Raw genomic sequence first — 18835 nt, forward strand, 5'->3', positions numbered from 1 at the left:
TACGACCACGAAACAATCGTTGAAACATTGCGGAAAACATTATTTTGCAAGATTGGAACATGTTGTATGCGCAATACAATTTTATTCATTGTGGAGAAAAGAGGCAACCAGTCTGCTTGAAAATCATTAATCGTAACACCCTGTAGAGAAGTTACAGCATCGGACGAGCTTCATACACAAACGGTGTCCACATACGAACTTCATACAAGTGGCGTTTAAATACGAACGCAAGATGTAGAGGAAGGAAACAATCTCTGTCTTTTTTTCCCTGTGAGTTTTTTGGTGGAGGCGCAGCGACGAAAGCAAAACAAAAAAAAAAAAAAAAAAGAGGAAAACGAGAAGTGGACAAGATTTTGAAGACGAGAAGATTAAGACAATATATACTCGATAAAATATTGCTATATATATATTTTGCTGGTATATATTGATGCGACGAAGAGAGGCCCAAAGAGAGGCCAGGTGGAATAAAACATGTGCGGAAAAAAAACATGAGATAGACGCAGGCAGGTAGATAAACCCGTCGGGAGGGACGTCGTCGGAAGGTTTACATTAGAAAGAGGGAAAGGAGTGGGCGAGAGGAAGAGAGAAGGAAAGACCCGTTCCTCTCTCTTTTAGAAACGGAGAGAGAGAGATGATAGGGGCCCGAGATACAAATTCAGGACGGGATCTGTCCGCTGGACGCTGGTTAGAAAAGTCTCTCGCGCTGAGCCTCTCTCTTTCTCTTTTCGAGCCGCGGAACGCGCAAGTTACCGAGTCGATCTCGAGAAGTCGATCCTCGAGAAGGTGTGGCGGTCGGATAGAGAAAGAGGGAAACGGGGAAAGGGAGATAAAAGAGAAGCGGAGGAGAAAGGGCAAAGAAGATCGTCGGAGGCCTTCGGAGCAAGCGTGAGAGGTCGCCATAAAGGCCTCCGTAAGGCCCCCGCGGCTGAATCTCCGATCATTACTCCCTCTCTTCGTTGTTCTCCTCAGTGTTTTTCTCTTTCTTTTTCCCTCTCGCGTTCTTTTTCTCTCTCTCTCTCTCTCTCTCTCTCTATCTCGTGCGCGATCATCTTGTGGAATTCGGCATATCGATACACGCACAAAATGACTTTCGGTGCGTTCTCGGTGCGCACAGGGAACAGCGTTAACAGTTTTGGCTTTCTTACAGCATGCCGAAGGGGTGGAAGGGATGCGCACAACAGCAGCGAGTTCATGAAGTTAGAACTCGTTGCTGTTGTGCGCATTCCCTCCATTGCTTTAACATGTTGTAAGAGAGCCAAAACTGTGAACACTGGCAGGGAGTCGGCGAGCTGAGCCGAGAGGCCTCGGAGAAGACCGATTTCGCATCTCGAGCCAAGCCGAGGGCCCCGCTCTGCCGGGGCCGTAAGTCCCCTCCCCCGTTCCGTTCCGTTCCGTTCCCGGTGTTCAGATCAGCGAGCGTCACTCCTCAGAACGGAGCAACGATTACTCTACGGGGCCCGTGCGTGGAAAAGTGGTTAGGTTCCCGCAGCTGTCAGACGGGGCCGCGAGTTACAGGTGTGCATATCGTGTTCGCGTACGCGCGCGCGCGCGGTTCAGTGTGCATGTGACGAGGTGCGCGGGACGCCACGGTTTTGCGAGAAACCGAAAAATCGCGTCGGTATTTCGCGGAGTTTCGTCAAGGATAGCTGCGAAAGACGCGAGGCAAGGACCTCCGACATATATATATATATATATATACATATATATATATACAGGTAAAGCGGCGATACACATAGCATAGAGCCCCCCCAGTGTTTCCCCGTAGCAGGGACTGCTAAGGTCTTCGGTAGGGCTACCAACTTTCAACCGATCCTTGGCGACGGAGTATCCTTAAATATCTCGATATTATAGCGAGCGAAATACAGTATTTTTTTTTTTTTTTTTTTTCACTTCTCTCAAGTGAAACGGGAATTCTTCTCAGCTGAGAAACAATGACAGTAAGAAATAAAAATATGCTCTCTGTATGCATATATCGATGCAACATGTATTGTGCATGTCAGTGTGAAAATTAATTTATTATGTTTTTTTTTTTTTATCGTAGAGGAATTTAAACAATATCTCATCCCTTTCGCGTCGATTGACTTGTTGTGTTTTCTGAGATAATGTAATCGCTCGTATGAAAATCGATATTTAAAATTCGACGCGCGCAAGTCAAGTGGATGAAGAACGTGCGATGATCGCGGACGCGTAATTAAAAACAATCAGATAAGCGCAATTTGAATTTGAAAAACGCAGCGGCGAACAAATTGCTCCGATAATACAAAACACCTCTTGCGGTCTCGTTTTGGGAACCGCGCGCGCGGTTAATCGTTACTGATTTATTCGCGACAGATCGGCATACGCGCTTTCATTCTCTCGTCTCGGATATTTTTGTTGTAAAACATCGTCGTCGTCGTCGTCGTCGTTCAGATATCAGTGGGAAACGATTCGCCGCGAGATGGATAACGTTAAAACGGGTTTAAGCGTGAAAGTAATTGAGGAAGTGGATGAACCGACAAGCGCTTGCTCGCGCGCTCCTCCTCGCGCGCGCACAAGACACGGTAAAAGTCTGCATCACGGAAAATCGACGTTATTTTTTTTTTTTTTTTTTTTTTTTGCGTACGACGGAGTGTATGATTAAGTAAAAATCATACAGGAAATAGTATCTGTTTGCGTTCCCGTGCGGTCGTAACACTATCCGGCAAGTTCCGCTGTTACGACGGACACTTCCGCGCGCGCGAACACATTATCGCTAACTATTTGTTTCGATGTTTTATCTTTTGGAATTGCCGCGACTTTCACGGCGCATTAGAGAAACCTCACCACTCGAGACTTCTCTCTCACGTTCGTCGCTCGAAAACGTTTTTATCATTCACGGTGTTAACGTAAGCGCGTCATCAAGCGTTCATCTAACGAGCGTCGATTAAATGTCAAAGACATCTATACAATAACGGATCGTCCAGCGTCCCGGCGTGCGCGCGCGCGCGCATTCACCGCTCCTCGACCGTTCTTTAACCCGTTTTCATCGCGACGAGTCCTTAACCGAGATAATGGAATAATAAAAAAATTCGTTCGTTGTTTTTTGTTATGTTTCGTGAAACACAGCGAGTGATGGCCTTACGCCTGAGGAGCGGCAAGGATGTCAAGAAGAGTTTCTATTACGTCTGGTATCTCGGCGCACGAGAGGCCAAAGGGGTGGACGCGATGCCCAGTGCCATAGCTTACCTGCTGGAGCGGGAGCGACTTCAAGAGCCTTTCAAGGTCACGCTGCAGGTGAGCGGTACCATCAGGCGGAGAAATCCGGTTTCGACGGTGCGCGCCGAAAATGTTGCGGAAACGAATTAAGCCGCAACCGGCCAATCGGACCTTTCGCGCCGACGTGTATATAACATCATAGTTTTTTCTTTTTCTCTCTCTTTCTCTTATCTTTCTCTTGTTTTTTACATGTTCGCCAAAAAGCGGGGCGAGGCGATCATTGGAGAAAAAAACGTAAAGATGGAGAAATTACGACCTTTATTCGGTCGCAAATTCCGACTCGCCCTTGCTACCACCAGTTTTCAAAATGATTATCTCGTATTTTATTCCGATCGGGGTTTGCGGCGAAACGAGCGAGTTGTGACGAGCGATTTGGAGACGTTTTAGCGCATTTTGAGGACGTGAGAATTTTCGGTAATCGTGGAACCTCAAGAGAGAGAGAGAGAGAGAGAGAGAAAGAGAGAGAAATGCATTAACCTCGATGGAACGCGCGTTCGCGATACATCTCGCGGAGGAAGAGCAACGTGTTCTCACGCGCCTCGTGTGTTAATCCGCATAATGCGTTTTAAGACGTGAACCATTTCTTCGTCGAAGACTAGCGCGCGGGAAAAAATGTTTCGATTGTATTTCGATTGTATTTTCGATTCGCATTAATTGCTCGAATAATATATATTATTTCGTTGACCCGAATAATTTGTTTTCACATGCTAATAGGATTTATCTCATTGACCCGAATCGTGCGAAGAAACGAGCGCGCGGCGCGCGGTTTTAATCGATACGCTTGTTCGATAGGGAAAAGAGAAAATAAAATTTACAATGCCAAAACTGTTTCGCGACCGTTAAACGGAGCACGTGGCGCGTTGTAGTTGCCGCCGCATATCAAGTGGCGTCTGAAAATGGATATCCTTTGCTCGTGAAGGAAATCGCATTTTGTTGTCGCAGTGTACGTGCGTGATGCAATAATAAGTCACGTTGAACTCTCGAGCGTTCTAACGCTAAAACAATACGAGAAAATTGATTGAATCGCAACTGTGTCAAATGAGAGGTTCTTTGCGAATTATTGGCGATTTTTTTTTTTTTTTTTTTTTATTAGCTTCGTCCTTTTAAAACACCAAATCGACGTTGTTCGGTGAACGGAAGATTTTGCATAGAGAACAAACTTGCGACAATCGAGCAAATTTTAATTTTCTCAATTGTGAATCCGCACGGAATTCGCGAACTTCTGTGTTGCAGGTGTGCACCTCTCGTGTAAATCGAATATATAAAAAATTAAAACATTTCGCTCACCCGTCTTTTAGTTTTTACACGCTCTCATAATTTTTGCCGCGTGCCGAAAATAAAAAAAAAAAAAAACGCGTTACGAAATGAGGACCGCTCAATCAATTTATATAATTGCTGGCGTAACAACGCAACGATGTGCGGGAAAGACACGTACGTGGGTGGAAGATATCCATAACCGGTCTCTCGTGAGTTTCAGCGATTCGAATCGTCGCGATGATCGACAGCGCCGGTAATTAAGTGTTTTCGCCAAGTGGAACACATTGTAGGGAGAAGGAAAACACATCTTACGAGAATAAGAAGACGCGCACGCCTTCTCGCGTATATCTGTTGCTCGCGCACGGTATTACTCTCTTACGTTACAAGGACGAAGCGTGTGCGCGCCGGGATGTGTGTGCGAGATAAAGAACAAGGCAATCGAGAGAGTTAAAATTTTAATGAGTCAAGAAAAAATATGCAAATTTAATTAGCACTTGTGACGTGCGAACGTCGCTGTTTGCTTGCACATTGATGAGATTCCAAAAAGCAGTAAATTTTATTTTATCTCGTGACACACGTGCACACACACACACACACACGTGACGCGTATCTATGTTTTACCTCATTTACTTTACGTCGATTCCAACGATAGAACGCGCGCATTCTCGCGCATTCGCGAGAGAATATGGAAACAAAGTCGCGATTTGCGCAAAGAAACGCTCAGCGAACAAAGTGTGGTCTTGTGTTTGATAGGTGAGCAACAAAGGTCTGAAGATTATACAGACGGTTCACCCGGGCGGCTCGACGAGATCGGCGGTGAAACACTTGGTGCCGGGTCACGCGGTGCTCGCGGCCGTGCAACGAGAGGACATCGTGGCCGCGACTCTGCTCCTGCCGAATCCGGCCACCAACAATCCCGTGCACGTGCACGCGTACAGGTCAGTGTGGCGTAACACGATGAAGTTCACTCAGTAATTATTTATTGATCTAATAAGAAAGATGCAGAATTTTCAAAGTGCGACGCAACAGAAAGTGACTGCGAAACACACCAGTCCGGCTGTTTGTAAATTAGAAAAAGCCCGGGAAATTGGGAAGCTTGGGAAAATCGGTAAAATTGAGCGTCTGTTCGGCTCGATCTCACCCGATCTCGCGACTTGCTTCTTTTTTTTTTTTTTTTAATTAACCGCTTTAACAACGGATCGCTAATGATCTTCAATAATCCCGCGGCTGACGATATGCGTTCGCATATCGGCCGTTATATCGTCGCGAGCGATACAAAGCATTCGGAGCAACCTTGTCATTAAATTGCAAATTATCGAGGCTATTAGTTCAACGATCTACTCCACAATGGTATGATAATTGGCACGCGCGTTTCGAGAAGCAACAGTTTCCGAAGCTTACAAGAGGTCTCTCTCTCTCTCTCTCTCTCTCTCTCTCTCTCTCTCTCTCTCTTTCTATGGGGTTGAGGTCTACTTCGTGCGCGAGGCCCGCGGAGAGAAAGACGACGAGGATTTTTATGAACGCGTGTTCTCTGTACGCGAGGATCGACACCGGGCGCGATTGTTTTCAACAAGAAGAAAACGCGAAGGCGCGCGCGATCTCTCTGGTATGCTCAATGAGTCCCGTTAAAGAATATTTTGTAGTATAGAAAGTTCGAGAGAGAGAGAGAGAGAGAGATGAATATTACAATTACATTCTCCTTCCCTCTTCCCTCCCCTTCCCTCCGCGGTGAACTTTGCTACTGACGACCTAAATGAAGAAGAATCGGCCGGGATATTTTTCTCACAGGAATTATGCTTATCGCGAGTTTACATCGGCGTGCGATACATTTATACTACGTGCCACGTGATGATTTTCGCAAATGAGATCCGTCCGATCTCGCACGTCTCTCGTGTTACGCGCGGAAATTGTACAACGTACGATGTATCTCGAATTTGTTCATTTATATTTATGATTTTAATTGTTTACACGTTGAATTTGTTTACACATGATCTATTCTGCATCGTACGGGGATGATTTGTGAAAGATTATTTTGTTTTAGATGCAACGCGAAGCTGGATCTCATCTTTAGTATGGTTTTGTTGTTTTTTTTTTGTCTGAGAATTGAAGAAGAACAATAATATCGTCTCTATTTTTCCTCTTGACTTTCGTTTATTTTCAGATGTGATTCGGTCGAGACCGCCGAATTGTTGGGCGGCCAGTTGAAAGCGCTGGCGTCACACACCGACAATTTGGCCAGGGTCACGGCGAACGAAAGCAGAATCCGCAGCAATCTAGGCAGCGACGGCCGGAGTACCAGAGAATCCGAATCCTCCGAAGGCAGCGGCGAGCTCAGACACGATCCGGTCCAAACCACGTCGATTTACGAGTCTCTGGCCGCCGAGCTGCGGGCGAAATTAGGTGAATGTCTTCTTCAGTATCTCGTTTAATCCTTCGCTGCGTGAGATATATTTATGCGCGTCGAGAAAAGCGACGAAAATAATATTCGAAACAAAAAACAGCACAATAACATTCCAAAAGAAAATGACACATCGAGTTAAAAAAAATATATAAAAAATATAAAAAATAAACATAAGAAAAAAAAACGAACTACAGAAACTTGGAATCTCTGCAGATTTTTTTTTATTTGTCGTCCACACGCCGTTCTCTCGCTAATTTTAGTTTCCTCGCGCGAGAAAACAAGCGCTTTAAACGTCCACATTATTAGCGAAAACGTGTCAAGGCAGCGTAAAGATACGAGCGGACAATTATGTTTCAGGCAGAGGTAATTCCGGTGCGAATGACGTAGGTCCGATATTGTTGCCGCCGCGCGACTACGACACCGTGCACAGACATCGCGGCAATTTGGCCGGCATCGAGTTCAGACGTTGCCTGAACGAGACGATCGTGGGTGGCAGTTCGCTCGTAGACAGGGGTGGCACGAGGAGCGCGGCCAGCAGCGGCATCGGTTCCGACAGCGCGGCAACACCACCGCCTTATCAGTCACATCATCCTCTCGGCCCAAGACCGTCCAGACCGTCCAGAGACTCCTCTTCCGGTGAGCAATTTCCGTCACAGTTTGGAAATCTCTTTAAACAATTTTCACTGTAATCAAATCTGTTTTTGTAAGAATTAACATTTTAGATCATTACAATTTATTATAAAACTCTATTTTTAGAATATGCAATTTTGCTACGTCATCAACAATTATAATATTAATTTTTTTCTGTCTTTTTTTTTAATTCAATTATCAAATCTTTATTTTATGTTTGATATATAAAAAACAAAAAAAAAAACTATAACTCACTACATGTACAAATAAACATATATAAATTATATAAAAAAAATATATAAATTTAATATATTTTAATTAAGTAAATATAAAAAAAATATAAATAATATGAAGTAATTTAATATGTAAATTCTTAATAATAAATAATTTTAGATAACAATTAAAAAATAATTGTTATCTAAATATCAAATCTCGTTCGAGAAGAAAAAAAAAGTAATCAAATTTATCTCTCTGTGCGACGCGTCTGCAAATTTACATTGGCGCTAGACAACAAGCACGTGTATGAAATTGGGCGTTAGGAAGTGGGTCGTTGCAACGTGAAATCCGAGAGTGGTATTTTCGCGGCTCAGTCAGTTGCGTCAATGTTACGATGCAACATCCCATTTCAGACAAGAAAGTCTCTCCTCCGTTCTGCGAAGAGCGTGCGTAAAATTGTTTGCAAGCGTGACAATTGCATCCAAGCGAGTGTGAAACTCGCCGCCGAGTATTACGTTCTCGCGTGCGGCTCATAGAAATTCTGCGTATTATTATTGGCCAATATCTCGTGGAACTCGTACAACATCGTGTTGCGTGGGTTATTACATGGGCGCGAAAATGGGTTTCCAGGACGTAAACATGGATTATCTCGAAACTTCTAATTCGCTCGCGATAGAGTTATAATGACACACTTGTCACAAGGTTATCGTTGAATTTGCATACGTAAGTGTGTGTGTATGTGGTTAATTAAATTTATTCAAAAGTACGGCTTGTGTTAAACGTGATAGCTGTAATATCCTGAAAGTTGAACAACTTGTTTAATTCGTGCCGCAAGACAGTCCCTTGCGCATCGTAAAATCTTGGACGTTGACAATCAGAGAGATAGAGAGATAGATAGATAGATAAATAGATAGATAGATAGAAAGAGAGAGAGAGAGAGAGAGAGAAAGAGAGAGAAATTGATCGAAAAAGAAAAAGATTGGAATTGCGTAAACGCGTCGCTTTTTTTTTCAACAATTGCGCTTGAAAAAAAATATCGCACCGTTGTTACGTAATGCTCCGCGGATGCACTTGCAAAATAGAAAGTTTTTATAGAGAATAATCTCGCGCGGCGTTATTGACTGGACGCATCATTACGCCGGTTAAGCGATAACGCAAGCCGATGCTGGGCGCCGCATGAAAGTGAAAGTCTCTTCGCTGCTTCTTCTTCTTCTTTTCGCGGAGTCCGTCTCAGGAAACGATCGCGCGCTCAATAATCATTTTTTTCCGAGCGAGTAGGGGCGTATTGATGAATATCCGAAACAACTCAATAGATGAGAGACTTGTCGTTGACAGAGTTTCATGGGTAGACCAAATGTCGAACGCCGGCTCGTTATCGGCACGTTTGAGCGACAGCTCGTCAAAGTGCAGCCACTTGCGGCATCGATGGCTCCAATGTTGCTCGAAAATTTCCTTTCCGCCGTCGGTCATATTTGTCGCAGAAATAAATCGCAACGAATTTATCTGGCGAGTGCCGAGCAGCAGTTGAGGTGAAGCGAGATGATCGCGTGGGATACCGTACTTCTGAAAAATGAAATGAAACTTGTCAACGCGACAACAGCAATGTGATGCTATCCGGACGCGTCGCGTTTTCGGACGCTTATCAATATCACGTACCCTACATATATCGAGATCGGGCGAAATCGATTTTGACGAATCGCTTTGTTAATTGAGTGAAAACGTGTGTGGAAAAACGTGTGCCGTATTCTCGGAGATAACGATACTCCAACCGAGCTGTTCGTTTCTCGCATTCCGATGGCACGAAAGCGGAAATGATTCTCCGCGAGCGGAGATTTATGTCGGTACTTGTGTCGGTGCGACAACAAAAATTTGGGCGCTTTCTACTCGCACGCAGGTGGCCGTGCGTGCCGCGCGCGGCTCGAATCTTATCGGCTCTCGTAGAAAACTGGGCAGTGACGGACACACCGAGCGACCTCGTAACCCAGTTGCCGGTATAGTAACTACGAAAAATCGTTGTCGTCTTCGGATCGCGTTCGCATAAGCGCGCTCGCTTTTTTTCCCCCCCTTCTTATTCTTTTCACCCCGCGTCAAAAAAACACGTGTCGCGCCGAATGCGGAATCGAGAATCTGATTTGTCGTGGATAGGCGCGCGGATAGGAATTCCTCTTCGCGAATAAAAGTCACATCCACCTCACTTTCGCCAGCCGTTCAATCCTCGCGAAAATCTCTCCGCGCGTTTGTTTCGCGCGATTCAATCGGCTCGCGCGACGCGCGCGCGTCCGTGCGAGAGGAAAAACAACGCGAAATCATCAAACATTGTTGTCGAAAGTTAAAAAAAAAAATATCCAGCGCGGAAAAGCCGCAGATCGCGTCACGCTGAAAAAAAAAAAAAAATCACGTCTCGCAAATCAACGAGGCTCACGGTCGTTTTCTCCGCGCGCAATTGTACATCCCTTCTGTGTCTGTATATAAGCTTTCATTCACGATTCTGCACCGTCGAAATAATCTGCGGTCTGAAACTGTCCGTAGAAACGGACCGCAGACACACAACCGTAACCGCCGATAATCGACGAAGAGATTTCTAAACGCAACCATACTCGCAAGTTCAATTAGAGGAAATTTATATTTGCGATAGAATTTTTTCTGATTGGTTTTTCTTTTTTTTTTTTAATGTCTCGAAAAGGAGGCCGCAATAATAGAGAAACACAACGTTCGGCACGAATGCTCTATTAGCGCTCGAGATTCTTTTTTTTTTTTTTTTTCGAACGCGAAAATTCATCCTACTTATCTTTCGTACAAAGCGGCGTTCCGATAAAGCAACAGACGGAGCGCAACGATGCGTATTAAGTGTATGCACGCACGCGATGCGTATTATACGATATTATACGCGGACCATCGAATCGTCGAGGAGGAACTCGAGCGATCCTCTTCGTCTCTTCTGGGGCGTGCCTTGCGAGAAACGTGTTTTTTTTAACGGACGACTGACCCATATAGCGTAGCTGAATAAATTTCGAGAGATGAAAGAGGAGAGGAGAAAAAAAAAAGAAGATACGACACACACCTCCGTCGCATATCACTCCGCCGCGTGGTGAATATGTGCTCCCGGGCTTCTTCGGCGCTTCTCGCACGCGAGAGAGACTGTATCAAGCACCTGTTACAGTGGAAGAGAAATATACCGTTAGGACACGTCGCCGTGTCAGCGGCAGGTACCACGTCGGTCTACGACCGAGGACATACGTGTATCTCAGCTGGTGTGTGTCCTCCTCACACACAGCCGCAAAAAAACCAGCTGATTTGTCGCTCGGCAACCAGATTTCGTACGGAAGTTAAAACCGCGTTTGCCCGCTATTATCTACCATTATCTACTCGTAAACTCAACTCAGATTGGTGGATAAAAAAAAATTTGCGTCTTACTTTTTGTTGAGACTTGAATCTTGATGCGAGAGTATGAACAGAGAGTATACCTCGTTATCCTTTCAGCCGTTAATTCAATTATTTCTTTGATTATTACTTGTATGCAAATAGAAAAGGAAATAATGAGTTAGTTACTCGGTATCAAGTGTGTGTGTGTTTTTTTTTATCAAATTTTATCGATTGACCGGGATAAAAAGTCGAGATGCGGGACACACGGAAATCCTCCTTCTGTCACGTTTATATGTTGCGTGCAATTAAAGAAGACGTAACAGATGTTGGACCGCGACGATTTTTCCACTTCTATATCGCGCGCGCGCGTGTGTGTGTGTGTGTGAACGGCGCCTCATTAGATTCCTACCAGGAATCTCGTGCAAATCGACGTGACACTTGAGCGTTTTTGCGTGTTTTATCTTCACACTTCCTCATTTCTGTATTTTTTTTTTTTACGTGGGGGAAATCCTCATGGACACCCTCAGTCCCGGAGGAGAGCCGAGGATAGTGCCGGACTCGTACCGGCTAAAACCCTCACGGTGTGCCTTCCATGCGCGTTTCGGGGAGAGCTCCGCGAACTCTCCCCCGCGCTTGCTTCGATTGGGGAACCAATTAGACTCTTCAATCCGCCCGATACCGACGACAGGGCACACACTGTCCCGCCGTCCCTTCGAAGGTCGCGTGCAGGACGACGGGTCAGAGCCTTCGCTCCGACTCGTGACGTACGAGGGATGATAAGTCTCTCGAAGCGGAGAGATAAGCAATTTATCGGATTGAAATATTTTTTCTTATTAGTGTCTTCGGCGAGCTGTCGCACAAACCAATAACGAGCCAGCGTTTGCTTTTCCAAAAGAGATAAAAAACTTGCAAACGACAACAACAATGTGACACTACTGTCGCTATTTGTGCGCGTAGTTTCGTGTATTTATCAATCAATCGTATTTCGCGCGGAACTGCGCTATCGTTTATTAGATAAAGATAATCTCGGTTTATCTATCGGTGTTTATCTATCACCTAGATTACAGCGCCAATCAATTACGCGGTCAACGATGCTTTATTGTGCGCGGGTTTTTTTTTTTTTTTTTTTTTCAACATCTCGACGAAGTACCGTTACGTACGTCGCTGAGTCGCGAAAATTATCGGTATCGTGAAAATGCGATAGACAAGAATCTAGAACCGGTTGCAGAAAATTAATACGCATACGCGATAAACGTAACATGCGCACGCTTTTAATTGACCAACAGTTATAATTGCACATTGTGTCGTATCGTGGCGGTTTGAAAACTGGCCGGCAAGCGAGTGACGTAAAATTTAGCGACGACACCAAAAAAGGGGGGATTCCCCCCCCCCCCCGTCTTCCCGGCTCGATTGACTTCACCCTTCGATTCTTGCCTAATACAGTAACGATGATACCACTATCCGCCTCCGTCGTTTTACGGCGGATTGTTGTTGCGCAAAAGACGCAACGTGTCTTCTGCGTTTCCGCGTTTCGGGCCACGAGAGAACGTCGCTCCTCGTGTGTCGTCGTTGTTTTACGGATAATGACAGTCGTGCGGACGACGACGATGATGATGAGAGATGGAAAGAGAGACGGCGACCGAATCACGTAAATTCGTGCGTGAGTCGACCTCGTGGGAGGCCGCTTGTACGTGCGGAATAAAGTTCCGCATTCTCGGCCCACAGCCCGAGGCGACCTCTCAGCCTCTCGTGTCTCCTTCGAGAGAAGTCTCTCATCTGCGCTCCCCCTTCTCGCCGCCCTCTCGCTGTCCGCTACTGCTCTTTAAATCTCCCTGACCTCATCATCGGGGATACCAGATTTCGCGAGACTTAACTTGCCGACCGATTTTCCATCCTCGCTCGAAAGATGTTTATATCGCGAAGGCGAAATAAAATTGTTAATTGACGGGAAGATGAAAGAAACAACGTAATTCTATATAGATAAGCGCAATTAGCGATTAACTTAACACGGGATTTTTTTTATTGTTTATAGACGACGATTGGGGTGTGCCGAACGAGGAGAACGACTATCTGCCCGATGTGGAAACGGCCACGTCGAGTCTTACGTTGCCGCGATTACCGCGTAGCCCCGAACGACTGCCCAATCAAGCGAACAGAGGCGTTTCGCCGAGCTGCAACAGGAATCGACGAGCCGCGGAATTTAGACAGCGATCGCCGAGTCCTCAATACCAACCTAGGGTCAATCCCAACGAGGTGACCAGTCCCAGAGAAAGGTTCCAAGATGCAAAGGAGATGTTTAGGGCAATGGAGAGGGAGGCCATCGCCAGACCCGTTCTTTCACGGCAGAAAGACATCGAGCATCATTCTGTTCACAGGTACTACTTTCGCGGATGCTACTTTCGACTGTTTAGAAATTTGAGGAACGTACCGACTGACTTCTCTTCGGATAATGTTCAAATATGTGTTTCGGCGAAAGGACAACGCGGTTGGAGAGATTTAAGTCTTTCGATAAAAAAAAGAAACTCTTGTTGCGTTTTTCCGTATTTGTTCGCGGTATTCAATCCGATCGCGTTCTAGTTCACGTGTGCTCGCGCGAATCGATTGCGAGTAAAAGTCAGAATGTCGAGTCGATGTCGAGAGTATCAGCCCAGGGGGGGGATCTGAACGTGAGACATCGATCGTTGTCGCGCGCTTTTCGCGCGCTTTATTTATTTTTTTTTTTTTTTCTATATTCGCTTTGCACGTACATGGTTTCGCTCAGCTTTCCACGCTCGAACGGGTTTCGAATATTTTCACCGATCAACCGCGTTCCCGCGAGAGAGATTTATGAAGGTACAAAGATACGTTTGGTTATTCGTGGAAGTCGCAGTTAGCATCGATATCTCGCGTGCTCACTCACGGAAGTGGTTTTTTTAACAGAAAGTTTTTCTGTTTCTTCAAATATTGTGTTCTCGCAGTCTTATCAGAAGAAATCTCAATTTAATATTAAGCAAATTAAATCAGATTTTTTGTTTTACATTTTACAGAGCGGAGTCCGCCAGACAAATTCAGGATGATCGATCCGGTCGCCATTACTCAACGGGGATGAACCCGATGTCCTCGCACGACGTGATCAGACGCAATCAGTCCGACGCGATGGATCGTGAAAACGTCTACAAGGGCAAACCGCGACCCAGAACTGACAATTACGTGATCAAGCGTTTACCCGAACCGGAGACATCGCGGCCACGACCGAGAAGCTTCTACGAGAATCCGGCGACCGGCAGGGATTTCAGAGAGCAGAAGAATCCCGTCGATCAGAGAGACGTAAGCGCCCGTTTGAATGTCTTTCACGCTCAAAAAACACAAATATATAAAAAAAAAAAATCTACAAATGCGAATATATAAAATACATAAACTTATCACGATCTGCGTGTGTGTGTGTGTGTGTGTTTGTGTTCGTCAAACAGGTGCGAGAGTTTCGAGAACGCACGCAGCATTCGCGGGAACTGCGGGAGAAGCTGCGAACGAGAAGCACGACCTATCAGGAGTTGTCCGAGCACGAGAGATATCCCGGATTAGATCGCGAAAGTGCCAGACCGCCGTTGGAGATGATCCCGACACCCGGTAGATATCGTCACAGCTACGCCGAGCCGCCGAGATTAGGTCTAGCCGCGCTTCATCCCTACTGATGCATGAGTAGCGATGCGTTAGTAGCTTGTTAACTGATGAATTATTTAATTAACTGACACACATATCGCGTTATATCGTATTATTCATACCTCCGTCGTCGCCTTGACCGTTCAGTGTGTTTCACGATTAACGGTCTTTATTCCGCCTTCGTGTAATATAACGAGGGAAGAGAAAGGAGAGATCGAGGAGTGCGATATGTATTTTTTTTTCTCTTTTCTTTCTTTTTTTTTTTTTTTTTTGACTCGAGAACGCTAACGGGAAAAAGCATTTTTTAATTGACGTTAATATTGTTACATCCTGGCCCATAGATACGGGCTATGGGTGACACGCAACAGCTGGACGTATTTGTACGATGCTTGGCACAGAGAAAACGGGAATCCAGCTGTGTGCGAGAGTCGAGCGAGATTGTTTATATTCACGGACGGGTCAACGGCACGCGCCGATGTTATTCAGTCCCATGAAGCCTCACTCGATGTGGTCTCCTTTTTAAGTCTGAAGCGTTTGCTCTACGGACTAAGGACGGGACCTTAGTGAGGATCGTTGAGAATGGGAATGTGAAAAGTTGATGTCCTTTGAAGAAGAGTTAGTTACGAAAAATATTTATTCGCGCGTTAAAATTAGTTAATATACATATTTTAGTTGACGTTCGTGGTGGCTGAGAGAGAGTGTCACGTGGGACGCGAAATTTACAAAGACGGCGGGTCATCACTTAAAGACCGGAAAAGATGTATGTATGTATGTGTGGGTGTGTACGTGTTTAGAGCCTCTGATGGTCCTTGGCAGATGAATGTGTCGACGTACGTGTGTGTGTGTGTGTGTGACCGACTCGTGGCAAAAAAAGGCTAAATCCAGAGAATTTTTGATTGTGAGTCAAAATTCAGTGTCTTGCGAGAGCTCGCATCCTTCGTTTCTTTGTTCTAAAAACTTCTCTTCCGGAGATAAGAAGATTTATTAGTTTTACTTATCAATTTCCTGGCACATGTGAATTGTTAGTCCATATGCCTGGCATTTGTACGTTCGGCATCGAGGCTTGTCTCGAATATAATTGTTTCCCCGGCTCGTTATTTCACTGATACGCGCGGCTTTTAGTTTCGTGTGCGGACGATTTCCAGCATCGCGTGGTTTCGTCGGATTGATCTTCTGCTCTCCGTCAGAGAATTTTCTTTTGTCGACATCTTATCTGTTCGCTACATTGCGTTGCATAAAGAAGAAAATCGTCGCAGGGAGTCGCAGGACAACGTAACAATATATTATTTTCTTTTGGCTGCTCGCGTGCAAAAAGTTTGCTGCGACGTGCAACTTGACCGTTATTGAAAAATACGATATCACTTGCAACAGAGTTACTGAAATTGTTTGTTCACTCTCCTTTCTTTCCGTCCGTGGCGCGTTTTGATTGAAAGAAAATTCATTGTTGATAGATGTGCAATGATATAATTACACGGATGATTTTATTCACCCACACATTGTGCCACTGAACAGTCAATGTCGATCAATAGAAGAGTGTACATGTATGTAATGTGAAAGAAGCTTTGTATGTGTATCGCATTTTCGATGAATTTTCACTTACATATGACTTTTGCGTATCGTTGTTATCGAGTGTTACGAACTGGAACTTGACCTCGTTGACGAGATATGATACTGATGAAGAAGAAACAAATCGAATTTTTTAACGATATTCCGATTACTATAATTGTTATGCGTCAGATGCCAGACTAACAATACAATAATAATAATAATGATAATAACAATAATATCGATAATATAACAGTATCGTAATAATAATTGTAACAACAAGTTCTCGTACTTTTTATTTGTTCCCTGTGTAACACGTGGCGGAGAATATACAATGTTAATTGAGAATAGATTAAAAAAAAAAATAAATAAATTTAGAAATGAAATTTATCCAAGAAGGCATTGTATTTCACTGACTATATGTGCTTTTGTTCAAATTTGTATATATTCAAACTATGCAGATTTGTTAATATTTATATAAAAAAATTGTTTCGCTCGTTTTACACCAATAGAAATATTATCCTCAATAAATCGCGCTGTGAAAATCATGTCGTTTTGATCAAATAACGTTATTTGTTAAATGGCAAAAAACACTTTTTACACAATACAAAAAAAGAATTAAATTAAATTTCTCTCTCTCTCTCTCTATAGTATTTTTCTCTCTCATCTTATGTGGTAAGATAATACATTCTCATTTCTCGTCATGTAAATTGTTCTTGTTTCGCAAGCCAACGTGTGCGCGCATAAAATTAAGAATCTCCGTTTAATTCATTTCGCGACCACACTCTCGCGGCAATATTAGCGGTTGCATAACTAAGCGAGAAATTTCAGTTACGCGGTAATAAGATGAATTCCGGATAATCTTGCGACGAGCGCGGCGCGCGCTTATACAAGACCGAGATGTGCGTGGTGAAAACCAGACGGGTAGTACCTGTCACACGCGAGCATGGCGCAAGGACCGATCTCTCTCCGGGTTTCGAGGAAGAGGCCTCAGGCCTCGTGTTACATTTCGTCGGACTGTTCCCCGCAGCACGTCGGTTGCGCAGAACGCAACGCAAATTTACATCGGCAACGATGTTGAAAAATCCGAAGTATATATACGCGAACAAAAATCGTTGCACACGGATAATAATAATTTTGTACAAAACAATTAAACACTGAAAGAATTTTCGGCAGACATGGACGAATTAATTGAGATAATTCCAAATGCGTTTGAAACGTTTATCGAAGAGATCAATTGACAGATCGCATCGAGAGAGCGTTTATCGAGATGAGAAATACCGGTACTTCACTCAAGCTTAGAAAGATGTATTTTTCACACACGACTGATCGGTATAATAAATTACTTTCACGGATTAGAACACGGAACACGAAGCGGACAGTGTTTTTTTTTTTTTTTTAGTTTTGTTTCAATATTTGCGATTCTTTAACGAGCAACAAATGAATAGAAAGCTATAAAACGAATTGAAATCACCGGTCTAAGATCTATAATTCTTCGTCGTAAGATTATATACGGAGGACACACCAGCAATTTGTAAGTATGATTAATCATTGTTTCGTCTAATTTAATACACACGTATATAATAAGAGTAAAATAAAATATTTGAAATTTTATATTATTTATCGTCTTTCAGATAGTTGCTAACTGGCGCAAATACAATTTCAATCGCGTTCGTCCCTTTCTAATAACATTTTTGATCGATGAGACGACATGGAAAACAAATTGACAGACGATATACAACTAGATACACGCGTATCGACTTTCAGTGGTGGCGTTAAAAGGAGAAATTGCTCGAATGCAGTGCGAAGTGAATAGAATAAATTAATAATACACATCGCGGAGAAAATTGCAACAGGTGCTTGCAGAGGTGTTTGTAATTTCGTGAAAGTCTTTTCTTCTCGCAAGATATACGCAAAATATTGAAAAAAAAAAAAAAAACAATATTTAAGTAAAATTCCCAAATTGTGTCTCGTCTCTGTTCTTCATCGCTTTTTCCATTAGTCCGTACATCACAACCTAAGAACGCGCAATTTTCCCTCGTCGTAAGAATGAAGTTTCGCAAGCCGTAATCTCGGTTGCAGTTTCGCAAAGGTATAAGACCCGAGATTAAGACGCGTGGAATTGTCGCTGTCTCGTTTTTCCCACTTGATGAGCTCCGCGATCGCGCGGAACGCTGCTCTATCCCTGGAGAGGAGCAACGTATACCGGGTGAGACGGTCCAAGAATCTGAGTGCGTCGTCTTTTCTCGCGCGACGGGATATTCACACGCGCCGCGTAATGTAATTCAGAAATTCGATTACCGTTGCGTTGCCGCACTTTCTACGTTCAGAGACGCGAGTTACTGCTCAGAGGGGGACACACCTCGCGTCCGTTGGATAAAACAAAAAAAAAAAAAAAAACTACAATAGGAAAAGAACACGGGAATATATCTTCAGAATTCGCTCCTACGGAATTGCTGCATAAATATACGTGAGGATAAATTATTCATCTTCTACTTGAGACAGAGAGAGAGAGAGAGAGAGAGAGAGAGAGAGAGAGAGAGAGAGAGA

At 44.2% G+C, this 18835-nt stretch overlaps 1 protein-coding gene across 4 annotated transcripts; it reads left to right on the forward strand.

Moving 5' to 3' along the window:
* The first annotated feature begins 856 nt into the window (after positions 1 to 856).
* LOC109856399 lies at positions 857 to 16720 on the forward strand. Of its 4 annotated transcripts, none has more exons than XM_020431645.1 (9): positions 857 to 1093; positions 1278 to 1715; positions 3085 to 3252; positions 5245 to 5429; positions 6653 to 6891; positions 7250 to 7528; positions 13134 to 13476; positions 14128 to 14407; positions 14551 to 16720. In XM_020431645.1, exons 3-9 carry the CDS (start codon positions 3091 to 3093, stop codon positions 14770 to 14772), a joined length of 1710 nt encoding a protein of 569 aa, XP_020287234.1. In that variant the 5' UTR covers positions 857 to 1093; positions 1278 to 1715; positions 3085 to 3090; the 3' UTR covers positions 14773 to 16720. The 4 variants fall into 4 exon arrangements, with proteins under 4 accessions (XP_020287234.1, XP_020287233.1, XP_020287232.1 ...); XM_020431644.1 differs by having other exon boundaries at positions 1278 to 1515; XM_020431643.1 differs by lacking the exons at positions 857 to 1093; positions 1278 to 1715 and adding an exon at positions 1727 to 1937.
* Positions 16721 to 18835: the final 2115 nt, after the last annotated feature.

This window comes from Pseudomyrmex gracilis, unplaced genomic scaffold (assembly GCF_002006095.1).
Source record: "Pseudomyrmex gracilis isolate BER0280 unplaced genomic scaffold, ASM200609v1 scaffold_117, whole genome shotgun sequence".
In the NCBI taxonomy this organism is placed as follows: Eukaryota; Metazoa; Arthropoda; class Insecta; order Hymenoptera; family Formicidae; genus Pseudomyrmex; species Pseudomyrmex gracilis.

Coding starts and splice junctions, on each gene's coding strand:
- LOC109856399 (XM_020431642.1), top strand. CDS start 3,067: ATGTTTCGTGAAACACAGCGAGTGATGGCCTTACGCCTGAGGAGCGGC. Junction 5,430..6,652: donor GTGCACGTGCACGCGTACAG/GTCAGTGTGGCG, acceptor GTTTATTTTCAG/ATGTGATTCGGTCGAGACCG. Junction 14,408..14,550: donor ATCCCGTCGATCAGAGAGAC/GTAAGCGCCCGT, acceptor TTCGTCAAACAG/GTGCGAGAGTTTCGAGAACG.